This window comes from Thamnophis elegans, chromosome 12 (genome assembly GCF_009769535.1).
Source record: "Thamnophis elegans isolate rThaEle1 chromosome 12, rThaEle1.pri, whole genome shotgun sequence".
NCBI classification, from domain to species: Eukaryota; Metazoa; Chordata; class Lepidosauria; order Squamata; family Colubridae; genus Thamnophis; species Thamnophis elegans.
In genome coordinates, this window is record NC_045552.1 from 59060719 (window position 1) to 59078572 (window position 17854).

The window sequence follows — 17854 nt, forward strand, 5'->3', positions numbered from 1 at the left end:
AAAGAAAATGAAGAATCCGGAATTGGTTTAATGCCTATTCCTCATTAATACAATTTAAGGGGATTAAAACCTAGAGCCAGTTAAAACAATGCTTCAATCTTTAGTTTCAATCTTTAGGATGGAGGACACCTGAGTCAAAGTCAGCAATTCTCTAGTGTCATTTCTAAAAGTGCTGTCTTTCTCTTCTGCACCACTTCATGCAAGAAATCTGAACTTTTTTTTCCCATTAGTTAACAGAGTTTTGGAAACCCTGGCCTGCATTCTGAAATGAAGCTTTAGCTGCTTGGTGTACATGAAGGCTCTCCAAATTTAGCAACGTTAAGACGTGTGGACTTCAACTCCCAGAATTTCCCAGCCAGCATGGCCCACAAGTCTTAAAATTGCCAAGTTCGGAGACCTTTGGTCTAACAGAATAACAGAGTTGGAAGGGACCTCCTTGGAGGTCTTCTAATCCAACCCTTTGCTCAGGAAGGAAACCCTATGTCATTTCAAAACTAAATTCAGTTTTCCTACGTTTGGCTTGAAATAGGGATCTCCCAGAAAATAAGTCCCATCTGAGAATCTGGTCAGCCCTCAAAACCTTTAAGAAACAGCGAATAGAAACAGTGGCTAAAGTGTCGGATTCAAACAGTAAAAGTTCCCCTCGCATATATGTGCTAGTCATTCCCGACTCTAGGGGGCGTTTCAAAGCCAAAGACGTCTCCATGGCATGACTAAATGCCAAAAATGCTCAGAACCAGCTGTTACCTTCCAACCAAAGGTGGTTGCTATTTTTCTACTTGCATTTTTACATGCTTTCGAACTGCTAGGTTGGCAGAAGCTGGGACAAGTAACAGGAGCTCACTCTGTTATGCAGCACTAGGGATTCGAACCGCTGAACTGCTAACCTTTCTGATGGACAAGCTCAGTGGCCACCGCGTCCCTATTCAAACATATCCAGGGTCAAATTATGGAAATGAGTGACTCTTTCTCAACCCAATACCTGTCAGTCCCTCTAGGTTGAGCAGACCATGAATCAACTCCATAGAAAAGCTACAACGGCTTTAATCGAGATTGATTCTAAACACACTTGCTGGGCTATTGAGTCAGACCTTCTCCCCTTTCTTACACTCAGGTGAATTAGGAAGGAGTCCTTCTGATTCACTTCCTAATGTTATCTGCTTGTTGTGGGCTTAAGATACATTTTTTCCTCTTAATACCCAAATTATCTTGTCCATCTCTGACATCTTCTCTGTTCTACAGAGTGGCTGTTGTGGGGATAAATTAAGGCAGTGTTCTGACCGAGGCTTCCCAAGAGCCTGGAGCAAACTCCTGATCCTGCCAAAAAAACCCACCTTGTATTAATTTACTGTGAATTCAGCTCATTCACATACAGCAAAGACTTTCAAGGGAGGATTTACAGTCACAGACCTTATCTGGCTTGGAGAGCTGCCAGGCCGAGATCTGTAAAACGTGGCAAGGAGTCTCGGAGAGAACTAATTGTCTCCTGCAAACTCCACTCCCCTTTTGTTCCCCTTTGATTTCCTCTGGGAGATAAATTCATCATCCACCTGTGGCCTTACTCCCAAGTCGACTCCTGTTTTTTAGCTGTTCCCTTCGTCTGGCAACTCTGCGCATGCGCACACTGGGAACAGGCTCCAGCTGTTCACCTGCCCCACTGATGTTTGACTCTGAAGGCAGCTGATAACTGTCAGATGGCTCTGGCCCCCCATCTGCCTCCGACACAGAGCCCTCCTCAGAGCCTTCCCCAGACTCCAGGACTGGCCCAGGTTCCTCCCCAACCTCCTCGCTGTCCGAATCTGCTGCCAGCTCTGCTGGCCTCTGGCAGGCCACAACAGGCAGGCCCTCTGTTAGGTGGTCTTAGAGAAAGGGAAGAAGATATTCACCCTCACCTTCACATGCAGCATCCATAGGTTATGTAATGATTGGGTCAAAAGTCATTCTGTCTGAACGGATGGCTGAAGGGCAGGGCTGAAGCAATCTATACTCAGGATCCATGATGGTGTGAGAAGCTATTGGACAGCCAATACCTCCTTTGAGATGAAGCCCTCTCTTCCCTTTCCAGATATGCGCTTTTAAAGCAAATAGTTACTTTACTTTGACTGAGTTATTGATGTAACTGTTGCAACCTTCTTAAAAATTGATTGCATTGGTTTACTCCCAATTACATCTTGGAGAGTTACATGTCACTCAGAGCTGGTGGATGAGAGCAGCCTGGAAATAAACAAAGAAATACATCAAGAAACTAAAATCAAACCTCCCCTGCTTTCTTTCTTTCTTTTTTTTAACAAAAACATTACACAAACGCGGGCAAGCTGAAAAATGCAATCCATTTCTGGAGAGGCTGATTTTCACACATCATACCCTGCTCTGCTTTAAACTCTGTTGTGCTGAAGAAGCCACCATTGGTTGGGTGCATTTTTCATTCTCATACCTGAAGCCCTAGTAAAGACCACACCTAGAATCCTGAATCCAGTTTGGTCACCACACTATAAAAAAGATGTTGAGACTCTAGAAAAAGTGCAGAGAAGAGCAACCAGGATGATGAGGGGACTGGAGGCTAAAACATACAATGAACGGTTGCAGGAACTGAGCCTGGCTGGTCTAGGGAAGAGAAGGACCAGGGGAGACAGGAGAGCATCTTCCAATATTTGAGGGGCTGCCCCAGAGAGGAGGGGGTCAAGCTATTTTCCAATGCACCCGAAAGTCAGACAAGGAATAATGGATGGAAACTGAGCAAGGAGAGATTCAACCTAGAATTAAGGAGAAATTTTCTGACAGTGAGGACAATCAACCCATGGAGCAGAAGTTGCCTTCAGAAGTTGTGGGAGCTTCATCCCTGGAGGCTTTCAAGGAGAGACTGGACTGCCATCTGTCAGAAAGGGTGTATGGTCTCCTGCTTGGGCAGGGGGGAGGGTTGGACTAGATGACTACAAGGTCCCTCCCAATTTATAGCCTAATTTACAAATCACACAAGAAACCCAAACAATTGCATGGCTTAGCCCCGGCATGTGAGTCGTCCCCCCCCCCCCACAGTGTGACTTTGGGGATGCTTAGAAAGAAAAGCAAAGAGAAAGAACATGGTTTGGTCTTGACTTGAAAATATACTCCTGTGTTTTGTTTGCTCCATTGCTAGGAGATGACCCATTCATGGCCTCCGCCTCTCACTGCTATCCACACTCCCGGCAAAGCGGAACAGAACAAATTTACTATCCCAAGCAAGGCCCAGGTAGGTTTAAGAGCATCTTGCAAATGTGTGTTTGTTCAGAGATACGAAATCACAAGGTAGTACGTTGTGATGTTGGGTCTACCGCTCCCAGAATTCCCTTGGAGCGAGCCAAGGCCATTGGTGACGTTTTGCACTCCCAATCTGTCTAATAAAACCTGATTGAATGATGTTGAGATACGCAGTTCGTGGGGCCACCTCTCAAGACTGTGACAACGTGGTCCAGAATGCAGCTCCTGTGCAGTTTTGAGTGCCCCTTTATGACACCATGTCTCTGGGTTACCACACTGCTGTACAGGCTGCACTGGGTTTGAACATAGCAATAGCAATAGCAGTTAGACTTATATAGCGCTACATAGGGCTTTCAGCCCTCTCTAAGCGGTTTACAGAGTCAGCATATCGCCCCCACAGTCTGGGTCCTCATTTCACCCACCTCGGAAGGATGGAAGGCTGAGTCAACTTTGAGCCGGTGAGATTTGAACAGCCGAACTGCAGAACTGCAGTCAGCTGGAGTGGCCTGCAGTACTGCATTTAACCACTGTGCCACCTCGGCTGGTTCTCACCTTGGAAGCCCTGTGTAAATTGGGGATAAGTTATTTGTAGGAATGTCTCTCCTGGAGGACATCTGCCTATTGCACCAGATTATTCCATCTATGAATTCCACTGAATTCCTCTCTCTCTCCCGCCCTCCTTTCTTTCCTCTCTCCCTCCCATCCTTCCTCTCTCCCTTCCTTCCCTCCCTTCCTTCCTCCCCTTTCCCAGTTTCTATTTTCCTGCCCTCTTTCCATCAGAAGCACAGATTCCAATTAGGCCTATCAGTGGTTTAAGCACCAGACTGGTTTAAGCACCAGTCATCAATACATGTTCCTCTTATGGCAAATGTGGGACGTGACCTTTCAGAAGCCATAGCAGACACGAACCCTAATATCTCGACGTCTTTGATTTGGATGCTGGACTTTCCATGTTTGATCCTTGATGCCTTCAGAAAAGACTGGGGACATCCTGAAGAGCAGGTGCCCCTTAGTGAGCAAGATTGGCAAAGGACAGAGATCTTGGGGGAAATGGGGATATGGACAAATGATTGAATATTCATCCAGAAGTGAGGTTGTCTTGTTAACATTTTAGTGGGCCAACTTCTTTGGTAATGTATCCATTCTGCAGTTAATCTGACATGTTCTGTGGGCAACTTCCTGAACCATGCTGACATTTCTTCGTTTCCATTTGTAGGATTGCCAGCATCTGACCTCAGGATACCCTGCACAAAGTAAGTCTCCGGTCCTGAAGATAAACCAACCTACTACCACTTGATGCCCTCTAAGAATGCTTACTCCCCTCCCCCCCAACCTCCACAACCATCCCCAGATGGGGTGGGATTAGAGAGAGGGCAACTTCTCTAAGCCTGCTCTGTCCCAGGCTTCCCAAGAGGCTGGAACAAACTCTTTGTCCTGACAAAATTATTGTTTATTAATTTCCTGTGAATTCCGCTCATTCACCTCCAGCAAAGTCTTTCGAGGGAGGATTTATGGTCACAGACCTTATCTGGCTTGGAGAGCTGCCAGGCCCATATCTGGAAAACCTGGCAAGGAGTCTTGGAGAGTCACGAACCAATTAAGCGAACTAATTGTCTCCTGCAAACTCCACTCCCCTTTTGCTCCTCTTTTATTTCCTCTGGGAGGGGCCATTCACTGTCCACCTGTGGCCTCACTCCCAAGTCGACCCCTGTTCTTTAGGTGTTCCCTTCGCCTGGCAACTCTGTGCATGCACACACTGGGAACAGGCTCCAGCTGTTCTTCTGCCCCACTGATGTCTGACTCTGAAGGCAGCTGATAACTGGTATATGGCCCTGGCCCCCTCTCTGCCTCCGACACAGAGCCCTCCTCAGAGCCTTCCCCAGCCTCCAGGACTGGCCCATCTTCCCCCCCCAACCTCCTCACTGTCCAAATCTGCTGCCAGCTCCCCTGGCCATTGGTGGGCCACAACAGTGCTCTACTTTCAACCATTCCTTAGTGATCATTCAAAGTTACAACTGCATTGAAAAAAAAAAGATTTATGACTGTTTTCCACACTTATGACCGTTGCATCATCCCCATGGTCACATGATAAAAAGTCAGGTGCTTGGCAACCGGGTCATATTTACAAGGATTGTAAGGATCCTGTGATCCACTTTTGCAACCTTCTGACAAGCAAAGTCAATGGGGAAGCCAGATTCACTCTACAACTGTCACCTGAGACCTGCAGTGATTCGCTTAAGAACGAAGCGAATTAAGTAGTAGGAAAGATTGTAAAATGGAGCAAAAACTCACTGAACACTTGTTTCATTTAGCAGTAGAAACTTTGGATCGATGGTGGCCCTATTCAAGGATTACCTGTGATTCTTTGTCACATTAGGGCTTGGCTTGAGAGAGATTGTGGGTTTCGGCGAAACTTAAGGCAATAAATGTGACTTTATTTCATTTATTTTCAGAATGGAATGAGCCTACCAATAAAGTTGCAACCAAATCTGTGCCACAAAAATCGTAAGTATTTCCTCTTTAGTTACAGCTTGATACATTTTAAGGATGAAACTGGTGTGTCTCTACCATTGTTTGATCTGGGTTAAGACCAGGGAAATCTGCATTCAGATCCGTGTTAAGCTACATAAGTTCCTGGCTGACTTTGTTTCGCATGCACTGATGTATCCATTCCAGGTAAAAGACTTAAGTAACCACGTTCTCATGAAACCTGGTTAATATTAACCTCGATCAGCTTTTGTGGTGGTTTAGTACATTGGACAAAATTAGCCTGTTTTGTTTGTTTACAACTGGATGTGTTGTATAAACTGAGAAAGGGAGCTAATTCAATAACCAGGTTAAGGATATCATGTGAATGTAAAAGTGACCTCTTAAGCCGGCATACCTATTGGGTCTTTTGTGGCTAAATGGGAAGTCAATAATTGTGTAATTATCTCACAGAATTGCTGTGGTGGGGAAAATGGGAGTTAGTTAATTAATTAGTTAATTTGTCAAACATGTACAAGGTAACACGTATAAGCATGAACATGAACAAAGGAAATGGGTACAAATAAATGGGGACAGTAGGACAGGGGCGGAAGGCACGCTGGTGCATTTATGCACGCCCCCTTTATGGACCTCTTAGGAATGGGGTGAGGTCCACGGTGGACAGTTTGAGGTTGAAGCTGTGTGGGGTTTGAGGAAGTAACAACGGAGTCAGGTAGAGCATTCCAGGCGTTGACCTCTCTGTTGCTGAAGTCGCATCTTCTGCAATCTGTGTCTGTTGTGTTCCCGTGTGTTGTTGTGGTTGAAGCTGTGTGGGGTTTGAGGATGTAACAACGGAGTCAGGTGGAGCATTCCAGGCGTTGACCACTCTGTTGCTGAAGTCGTATTTCCTGCCATCGACTTTGGAGCGGTTTACCTTGAGTTTGTCTCTATTGTTTCCCCGTGTATGTGTTGCGGTTGAAGCTGAAGTGGTCGTTGACAGGTAGGACGTTGTAGCAGACAACTTTGTGTACTATGCTTACGTCAGACCGTAGGGGGCGTAGTTCCAGGTTGTCCAGGTCCAAAATTTCAAGCCTGGTGACATAAGGGATTCCGTTGTGAGCAGAGGAGTGGAGGACTCTTCTCGTGAAATACCTCTGGACCCTCTCAATTGTGTTAATGTCCGATATACGGTCAACTGGCTGAATGCTGGTCGTAATTCCAGAAGACATGAGAACATTAAAAAAAGGGAAGGGTAGGGGACTAATTTTTAAAACTTTTATTTATCTATTTATCAAACAAAAAATTACAAATTAGAATGAAGAAAAGGAAATAAACCTAAAAATGTGATAGGGATGATAGGCACATTAGTGTGCTTACGAGCTCCACCGCCATCAGTAGGACCTAAATATGGGATGAGGTCTACGGAAGTGAAGTTGGAAGTAAAACTATGAAAGTTAGTAGCTGAAACAACTGTATCAGATAAGATTCCATATTTTTAACCACTCTCTTACCCCCCCCCCCAAAAAAAAAAAAAAAAACACCATTATTTCTAACAAACAAGTTTAAAGCAGTTGGTTTGGTTGGTTAGAATGAATCTTGCTAGGAAAAAGAAGTTGTTTATGGCTTGGAGACTGACCTGTTGGCCCTGAATCGCTTGATATGAGCCGCCGTAGAGGTGGGCTGCTATGGATTTTCCTGGGTTCCAGAGAACCCTTAGCTAACATTATGGCCGGTTCTTAGAACCTCCAAATACCACCCCTGGCTGGCCCCGCCCAACCCAGGAATCCCCACACAACCTGTTTTGGATGTGAGGTAACTCCAGGGCCCATGCAGAAGCTCGGGGAGGGGGGAAACAGGCCACCTGGAAGTTCTGGAAGGCGAGAAACCAGCCCCCAGAGCCCAGGGGAGGAAGTTTTTGCCCTCCCAGAGGCTCAAGGAAAGCCTCCGGAGCCTGGGGAAGGCAAAAACACCCCCACCCCCACCATGATGCAGGAGACCAATTAGGCCATGCCCACCATAGCCACACCCACCGAGCAACCTGCATAGAGAACCGGTTGCTGAAATTTTTGAAGCCCACCCCTGTCGTGGCACAAAAATCCTTCTAGATAGCACCGATGGGTGGCAGGACAATCCTGGACCAAAAAGATTCAGGTGTTTGGTGAAAGAACGACGGAATCTTGCCGCAGCTTATGAATCCTGTGACAGGACTGTGATTCCATCTCTTCACAATATCTGAAGCTACCAGATTTTTTTTTTTGTATTATTATTATTATTTTTCTCCCCTTTCGGCCTACCGGGTTTGCCTGGGGCAGAAGTCTGATTCCTTCCTCCTCGTTGTTACCTGTCTTAAACTACCTTGTATTGGAGAATTCCCCATCATGTCAAGGGAACCCGAAGCATAGACTTGGAATGTCAATCATCTTTTGCTTCTGGCGATGGGATGTTCTGGGATTGTGGGCTTGAGCAGACAGACTCCATCCATGTGCGTTAATGTTTTTTGATAGGCAGGCGAGCAGTCAACAAGAAGGAAGCAAAGCACTCCCTGTCATTTCTACTTTGCCATGTTTTACAAAAAGAATACTGATTTGCAGGGGGGGAAGGATAACAAGCTTGAAAGAGGAGGTTGGCCAGGGATTCAAGGTGTCTTTTTGACTTTCCCTGTTGAACCGTGATGCCTTGTCACAAAGAGACACTCGCATAGAGTTATGGATAGTTATTTTATTTAATGGGCTTGGCACCTTGGTACCTCCAGGTAGTAAGTTTCACAGCAGTGGGCATCCAATGAAAACCCACATCCAACGCCAATTGAAATAAGAATATAATCTTAACACATAGCACAAGATTTGGTCACTCATGCCCTCGTCACCTCAAGGCTGATTACTGTAATGCGCTCTACATGGGGCTGCCCCTGAAGAGTGTTCGAAGACTACAGTTGGTCCAGAATGCAGCCGCATGAGCGATATCGGGTGTACCTAGATACACCCATGTTACACCTATCCTCCGCGAGCTGCACTGGCTCCCTATTGGTCTCCGATCGCGCTTCAAGGTGCTAGTCATTACTTTTAAAGCCCTACATGCCTTAGGATCTGGCTATCTGAGAGACCATCTCCTGCCACATACCTCCCAATGACCAATAAGATCTCACAGGTTGGGCCTCCTCCGGGTGCCGTTGACCGGACAATGCCGGCTGGTGGCCTCTCGGGGGAGGGCCTTCTCTGTAGCTGCTCCGGCCCTGTGGAACGACCTACCCATAGAGATCCGGACCCTTCCCACTCACGCGGCCTTCCGAAAAGCCACTAAAACCTGGCTGTTCCGGCAGGCCTGGGGCTGTTGAACAATGTCCAGCCCCATCTAGACAGAATGGATGGTGTGTTGTTTTAAAAACTGTATCTTTTATTCTTGATTTTTAACTTTTTATCTTGTCTCTGTAAGCCGCCCAGAATCCTACGGGATTGGGCGGCATACAAATTTATTAAATTTCAATTTCAATTTAGGTAGCCAAACCCCAAATATAGACTGGTTCTTATTTTCAGCGTCCAACTAAAGATCTTGTCTTGACTTCTCCTTATTCTGGTGCTGAATTCTTCCGGCGGTTTCAGTAAAATCTCTACTCAGGACTGAATGCATTGAGTTTGGAAACCATGCCTTGTTCAATTCAGCTGCCCGGCTTAATGGGAGCCGTGTTGATGTGACTTTGATGGATGTGGCCGGCCTACACAGCTGCCTAACATCTAGATGATGTGATGGAAAGTTACTGCTCAGTGCTGTACTCATAAAACCGCATTTATTTGCTAGTCATCCTCCATTCCTGCTTCTTAGAACAATTCAGAGGAGGAAGAAGAAGAGGAGGAGGAGGAGACAGAGATGATGGAGATAGAGAAGGAGAAGAAGGAGAAAGATCAGAAGGAGAAGGAAAATAAAGAGGCGCACAAAAATTTTAATGCACCGAACCGGCAGTAATGCCAATAGCAACCCACCCCCTGGAGTCAAGCTATTCTCCAAAGCACCCGAAGGGCAGGACAAGAAACAATGGATGGTAGCTAATCAAGGGGAGAAGCAACTTAGAACGAAGGAGAACATTCCTGACAGTTGGAACAATTAATCAGTGGAACGACCTGCCTCCAGAAGTTGTGAATGCTCCATCACTGGAGGTTTTTAAGAAGATGTTGGATAACCATTTGTCTGAAGTGGTATAGGGCTTCCTGCATAGGCAGGGGGTTGGACTAGGTGATCTCCAAGGTCCCTTCCAACTCTGTTAATATGTTCTATTGAATAAAAATTGGCAATGTCTTTATGAGTCGATTTAAAGGTAATTCATTCTTTCAAATGCTTTGACAGGATCTCCTTGTGAAACGCCATCAGGAGGGTTTTTCACGCTGCACTTTTCATATCAGATAACGTGACGACAATCAATAACGCCATTCAGAACATTCAAAGCAAAATGTAGCCGTGGAAGTTAACAAGGAACATTAAATGTGGCAAATATAGCCAGGAGTGGCATTTGAATTCCCTTTTAAGCCTCTGAGCGTCAAACTTTTTCTTCTTACTCACCTCCGTGCTGTTTGTCACCGGAAATAACCAAAGGAATACAAAATTTCTCTCTCCGATTTTTATTAGAGATGTATTATGGTTATTAAAGCGGCTTTATGAGAGGCGAGCCACGGCGGAGTCTCCTGGCGTTATGATCTGTACGCTGTCCTTGGAAGCTGTTCATAGGCTACCTCTCCTCTTCGAAGCTAACAAAAGAATTTGCCAATATGTAAAGGGGGGACCCCTTCCAAAGGGCCCAGCCGCTGTAAGAACCTGCTTTTCAAGTGGTGATTTATTTGATTGGGTTTTCTGGCTGAAAAAAATATGTGGAAATATGAAACCTGGCCTGAAGAAGAACGGCTGTTCTCGTGTACTTCTGTTTTTCTTGAAATTTATTCTCAAGGCCGGCCCATCGGACCAGATGTTTTACAGAAATCCCCACAGATTTGGAATCTTGATCCTAGACGTGTTGGGTTCTCGTGAGGAAAGGCAATGCCCTCAAGAAGGGTTTGGTGAGGGAAATCAAGGAGAGAACCAACCTTAGAAGACCGTCCCTGACGGAACAATCAATCAGGGGAACAAATTGCCTTCAGAAGTGATGGATCCTCCTCACTGGAGGTGGTTAAGAAGAGATTGGGCAATCATTTGTTTGAAATGGCATAGGGGGTTGGACTAGAAGACCTCCAAGGTCTCTTCCAGTGATGGCAAACCTTTTTCGCCTCGGGTGCCAAAAGCAGGTTCCGTGTGTGCCATTGGGACCACTCGTGTGCCCACCCCATAATTTAATGCCCCCCCACACCATGCCTCCTGCGCATGCGTGCATGACACACACACACACCGCTGCCCCGCACATGTGCACACAGCTTTCTTGGAGTTTGGGAGGGCAAAAATGCCCCCCAGAGGCCAGAAACAGCCCATTTTCTAACTTCTGGTGGGCCCAGAAGGTCTGTTTTCCATCCTCCCCAGTCTCCAGAGGCTTTCTAGGGGCCTGGGGAAGGCCAAAAACAGACCAACATGCAAACTGGAAGTCCAAACTTCCAGTTTGTGGGTTGGGTGGTTCTTCTCCCAAAATGGTGGTTTTTCGGTGAAAAACGGTCGAAAATCGAGGCTGAAAATCAGTTGGCCAGTGTGCACATGTGCATGGAACTGACAGGGCAACGCCTCGCGTGTCCTTAGAAATGGCTCCATGTGCTACCTGAGGCACGCATGCCATAGATTCACCATGACGGGGGCATAAGGTTTCCTGCCTGAGCAGGGGGTTGGACTAGAAGGCCTCCAAGGTCCCTTCCAACTGTTATTCTGTTATATTGAGCCGAGGTGGCGCAGTGGTTAAATGCAGCACTGCAGGCTACTTCAGCTGACTGCAGTTCTGCAGTTCGGCTGTTCAAATCTCACCGGCTCAGGGTTGACTCAGCTTTCCATCCTTCCGAGGTGGGTAAAATGAGGACCCGGATTGTTGTTGGGGGCGATATGCTGACTCTGTAAACCGCTTAGAGAGGGCTGAAAGCCCTATGAAGCGGTATATAAGTCAAACTGCTATTGCTATATCTGTTAAAATGGCTGCCGAGGACAGTAGCTACGAATCTCCAGAGGTTATCCCTTCAGAGATGGAGAGATTCAGAAAGATATATTCCCACTTCATAAACATACGGCCATTGCGCAGAATAAGTTCACCAATGCAAGTATAATATTAATAAGCAGCTTAGGCAATATTTATTGAAGACAAATAATTAAGATCGGTGGGCCTGGGCAGATGAAGCCATTCCTCAAACTAATTTCCAAATGAGCCTCTTAATTTGTTTTTATTATTTAGTGGCTCGCTTGCTTTTAAACTTTCCCATCAAAATAAAATATTTGCTAGCCTCACCTAATAAATGGCCCACTCTCAAGATGTTTATAAATTACTTTAAAAGATTCTGTGACGGGGGGGGGGGTGTTGTTAATTCAGTTATATGTTAACAACCAAGTCCTGCATAATTTATATCTCTGGTCTGAGAGTAGTGTGTTAAATGGGGCAAGAAAAAGGGACCCAGCTGAGAGGACACATTTAGAGTCCTAAGTTTATGATATATCACCCCAGAAACAATTCATACCATTAGCAGATCAAGAGGCTCCCGATTTGAAGATACATTTCTTTGTGGGAATCCCCTTGAAGGACCAGGGGAAGTGATACTGCCTTGGGAATAATCAGATAAAGATAGAAGGTGCCCACAAATACTTAACAGGCACAGAAAGAAAGTTAGGAAGACCCTGGCCTTACATATCAAGCTGTTAAACCTAAAAGGAATTGAGGTATCTGAAGGCCACCTGGCTGGAGAATTAGTCAAGATGGCCAACTGGAAAATTATGAATGTTTTGCACTTCAATCTCTATGAATTCCCGGGCACTGGACTATGGGATGTGAAATGTTAGGTGATCTTTTCCCAAGGTTAAGTCCCTGCTTTTCATAATGGTGAGACAATCCGAGGAAAACATATATTGGATTTGAGAAGTTGCTAAAAGTATTCCCCCACGTGTGATCCAAGTCTTTTAGCATTTGAATCTGAAGCATTGCACCATCGTAGTTGATATAAACTTCGATCAAGTCCTTCCCATTAGTCCGATTTCAAACTTACCTCCTGGACAGGATGTGCGAGAGAAAAAGGAGGAGGGGGAAAAGATTGCTAGAGAGAAAAATAATGCACGGATTCACTTTCTTTCATATCTAACCACACTTTGCATGATTAAATCACACTCACGTTTAACCTATGGCCTTCCCCTCCTCCCTCCCCCCATCAAAAATATATACCCATGCTTGGTCTATCCAAATCAAATATTGGAGAATCTTTTGGAATTTTTGATCAGTTCTTTTAATGTTCAGGATATCTTAATTGTGCCTAGAGGGGTCTTTGTTCTAATATTAAAGAGGAGTGGATGCTCCTGATTATCTTGGTTTTTAATACTAAGTTCAAAATGCTAAAAAGCTACCTCGGCAATAATGCCTTGAAAATGAAAATTCTGACACCGTGCTGGAAAGAAATATAAAAACTACAATTACAGATCCGAACTCTTGAAGAAGCATTGCTTACAATTGTCACAGACAGATTCTTAATCGAAATAATCTGCTCTCCTCTGTTACTTTGAAAAGAAAGAAAGAGGGAAAAAGGAAAAAGAAGAAGAAAGGAAGAAACAGAAGAAGATTATATCTCAGCTAGGTTCGTTTTTAAGTGAAAACGGCTGTGCTTCAAAACAGAAAGAAAGAGTTCTGCAGCGTGAAATTCAAATCAGCCCCAGCTCAATTTTAAGGGATTAAAAATAAAGAGAGAGAGAGACTCGGTGAGGAGAAAGCAACAAAGCTGGACCACGGAACGTGGACCGAGAGAGTTAACGTTTATTGAAAGCGGGGCTGCATTACGTCACGCAGGTTGACGTACTTGGAAGGACCATCCTTGGTCTTTGAAGGGTGTAGAGGGGGTTGACTTCCAAATCCAAACACGATGAAAGCAGGACCTAAATGTGATTGGATTCCACGTGCACCAAATGTGGTGTAATGCAACTGGGGCCTTTAGTTGTTCAATTAGTAACAGATGAACAGAGTTGGAAGGGACTTTGCAGGTCATCTACTCCATCTCCCCACTCAAGCAGGAGACCCTACAGCATTTCTGACAAATGGTAGTAGTACAGTCTCTTCTTGAAAGTCTCAAGCAATGAGGCTCCCACAACTTCCAAAGGCAACTTCTGTTCCATTGGTTTATTGTTCTGACTTTCAGGACGTTCCTCCTGGTTTCAAGGTTGAATCTCTCCTTGGTCAGTTTCCATCCATTATTCCTTGTCTGGCCTTCAGGTGCTTTGGAAAATATCTTGACCCCCTCCTCTCTGTGGCAGCCCCTCAAATATTGGAAGATGCTCTCCTGTCTCCCCTGGTCCTTCTCTTCACTAGACCAGCCATGCCCAGTTCCTGCAACCATTCATCGTATGTTTGAGCCTCCAGTCCCCTCATCATCCTGGTTGCTCTTCCCTGCACTTTTTCTAGAGTCTCAACATCTTTTTCTAGTGTGGTGACCAAAATTAGATGCAGTTTTGATGTCTGACTCAAAATCTCAATATTAGAGCCTAGTTGGATTGAATCAAGTCTTCACCTGATCAGGCCGTTCTTCAGTAATTCAAAGATTTGAGGAAAAATCAGGATAGAACCCATTAGAGAGGGCAATTGGGGAAAGATCAGAGTCCCGTAAGATATATTTGTCCCACACATTTCATGGTCCAATATTAAATTGGAATTTTAATGTTAACAATGAAAGAAAGTTTGGTATGGGGTCCCATCCTAGGGAATTGCATCAGGAAAGATCTCAGTCTCATTAGGATTTTAAGTGAGCTTCCACAAGTAGGTTACAGAATACCCAGAATGCCACAACTGGAAGGAGGCAACCTTTGGGATCTAGATTCTGTGCACAGAGACCTTGTTAATGGCTCACCGCAGAAGCGTAAAAGCACACTTACTCTGTGTGCAGAGGTTCTAGCTTCAGTTCTAACATCCCAGAATAGGATCCAAGAACTCTGAGGAACTTCTGAAAAATCAATTTTGACCTCTCCTGTCATTGGTTAGGGTCGTAGGTCAGTTTCCATTTGATTAACAAATTCGGAGATAAATTCTCCAAACCAATTTTGGAACAAATTCACTTTAGATGTATTCTTTCAAGATAGAAGATTTCAGGGAAATTGTGCGATTTTGGTACTGCTTGAGCCGTCTTCAAAAAGAAAACGTTCTTTGCATTGTTTTTTTAAATCAGCTTTTTTAATGGCAAACCATGGACATCTCCACAGACTTCATCTGCATTGTGTGATACTTACCGTTTGGTCCCCATGTTTTGAGGAGTGGAATAGCCAAAGGAGCTCCATGTTCTGGGAAGACAGACCATAACTGTCTGAAAAGAGACAGCCTTCTGTAGTTTGCCAACTGTTGACATTATTATGATGTCATCAGCTGGAGGAGGAGGATCTGTCTGGCTGATTTAAAGAGACAGAGGGAATCTGGAAGATGACCAAGAATGACACTACTCTAAAAGTAAGTAATTCTCAAAGGGGGCAGATTTTAAGTTGACAGCAAAGGTTGTCTTTGCAGATTGCTCAATAGGTTGATCTTTATTGGACTCAGAAGCTAAGAAGAGCCAAAGTAATCTACTTCCATACTGTGTGGATGGGGCTACGAAATCATCCAGAGTTGAGTTGAGTTCAACCTGTTGGTGATATCCTCATTTAGATGTATAAAGAGTCCTTCCAGATAATAGACTCGAGCCAATTCCCTTCATAATCGTTCATCTCTAGGCCGCTCCAGGCGTCCAACGAGGCATTTGACGCTTTTAGAAAGAAACAGAAATACTTCACTTTGAATATCACCATTCTAGCATCTCATCTCATAATTGCAGCCTTCAGATCGGAAAAGCGAATGCAGATGAGTGAGTTCCAGGCCAAGAACTGGGCTAAATAATCTTTCAATTGGTCTTTAAGAGAAACAAAAATAAAAACGAATAAATGGTCCCCGAAGACAAACACATATCCTGTTTGTCAATCTGTATAAGCATAGAGCTGTACCATGACTTTGTAAACACATTCTATAGTGTGCATGAAAGGCACATATGAAAGGGAAACCACACCGGTGTGATTCCTAAAACCCAAGTTAGCGCTCGAGTTAAGAGCCCAGCTCTTAAAGGAGTTCTGTGTTTTCAAACTGTTTGCTTTTGTGAGAATGCTCATCTTTGGTGGCATTTCATGAAGAAATTCACCACCCACCACAACTATGTGCCGTAGAGGATTCTGAGCCATGTCTGCTTTTTGGGGTTGCAATTTCTCTAGAAAGTCTGTGTTGCCTCAAGGCGTGAAGGTTGGTTCTTGGTCTCAGCTAATTAATCAATGAGGCCACATTCATAGAAGTAGATGGGAGGGACCGATGGATTTTCTTTTGTCATCCAGTCGATGGGAGGGATGGATGGGTGGTTGATCATCCAGTCCAGTCATCCAGTCTGGTTGTTCTCCAAATCGGTCCCTTAGATTTTGAAGCCACAACGTTCTTTTTCTGCCTGGACCTTGTTTGCCTTCAATCGTTTCCCTGGAGGATTAAGTGAAGGATACCGCATTTTTCCAGGTGTCGCATCCCATGTCCGAAATATTCTTTCACTTTTTAATAGTTTTGATGATTTCCTTTGGCTTTCTCAAGCAACTTCCGATCACCTCCGCATTTCTGAGTTTGTCAACCAAGTCTTGTATAAAGGTAAAGGTTCCCCTCACACATATATGTGCTAGTCGTTCCAGACTCTAGGGGGTGGTGCTCATCTTCATTGCAAAGCTGAAGAGCCAGCGCTGTCCGAAGACATCTCCATGGTCATGTGGCTGGCATGAATCAACACCAAACGCGCACGGAATGCTGTTACCTTCTCACCAAAAGTGGTTCCTAATTTTCTACTTGCACTTTTCTACATGCTTTTGACTGCTAGGTTGGCAGAAGCTGGGATAAGTAACGGGAACTCACTCAGTTATGTGGCGCTAGGGATTCGAACAGCCAAACTGTCGACCTTTCTGATCGACAAGCTCGGCGTCTTAGCCACTGAGCCACTGTGTCCCTAAGTCTTACCAAATAAAAGTATGGTGGCCAACATCGGTTAATATGAACGCCGCTGTTTTAATTCTGGCCGTGTGATCGTCTTCTATGTTGTGAGCTGTGTGGATAAATAGAAATGGTGTTTAATCCCATCGTTTGGCTCTGATTAGGGCGCAAGGTCAGAAGAGATACTGAGAGCATTCAATTGTTGGATGTCACGCTCCTAATTGTTTGCCTGAAAATGCTAAGTTGTAGTACATGATTCCACTGACCTAGTTGTTGAAGATCGTTGTTGACAACCATCCCTGAGTGTTTTATGAACTAGGCAATCTCTTTCAATAGCTGACCGTTTGCTCAACAGAGAGAAAGCCTACGATTTAATACTCTGTATCTTCACTTCCACTCTGAAAGCTAAACCATCAGAAAACCTGAAGAAAAATCAATGCCTGTGAACAGTGGGGCTTGAGAAAATGGTTGCAAATATCTTGGCCTGCCAAGAAGGAAAAGAAACCATTCAGACTCGGGAAATAAAACCAGGCAACCTGGAAGTGATCATAATGAAGCGCAAAATAAATATTCTGGATCCATAATGCAAAAGTGAGAAGATTGAAAAAGTGATCCTTGAAAAAACAAAACAAAGATAAATTAAAATGAGGCTGAGAGAAGATGGGAAAATGCTTTCCTCGATTAACTCTGAGCTTATAAGAACACAACGAAGCAATTAGACCAGGAGAGTCCTACCTTGGCAACTTTGAGACTTGTGGACTTCAACTCCCAGAATTCCTCAACGTCTGGTTAAGGAATTCTGGGAGTTGACAGCCACAAGTCTTAAAGTTGCCAAGGTTAATCACCCCTGAATTAGTGCAGGCCAAATGACGTTCATCAGATCATGAAGAGTTGGAAGCAATTGTAGAACTTTAAGACAATCAGTCTTCAAGAAACATTGAGATCGGCCCTAATCTGGAATGTTAGGGACATTGCCAACCATTAGGGCCAAGATGACAGTCAACACTAGATCTCTTATGTCCGTCCGTCTGTCTATCCAGT

The 17854-nt window shown here is 44.7% G+C and overlaps 1 protein-coding gene across 1 annotated transcript in view; it reads left to right on the forward strand.

The window, feature by feature from the left end:
• AFF2 (AF4/FMR2 family member 2) overlaps window positions 1–17854 on the forward strand; it is a 190048-nt gene that overhangs the window by 85185 nt on the left and 87009 nt on the right. Inside the window, exons 6-7 of the mRNA XM_032228561.1 lie at window positions 4454–4490; window positions 5691–5742. Coding sequence (XP_032084452.1) covers window positions 4454–4490; window positions 5691–5742 — 89 coding nt within the window. The remainder of the gene's footprint in view (window positions 1–4453; window positions 4491–5690; window positions 5743–17854) is intronic.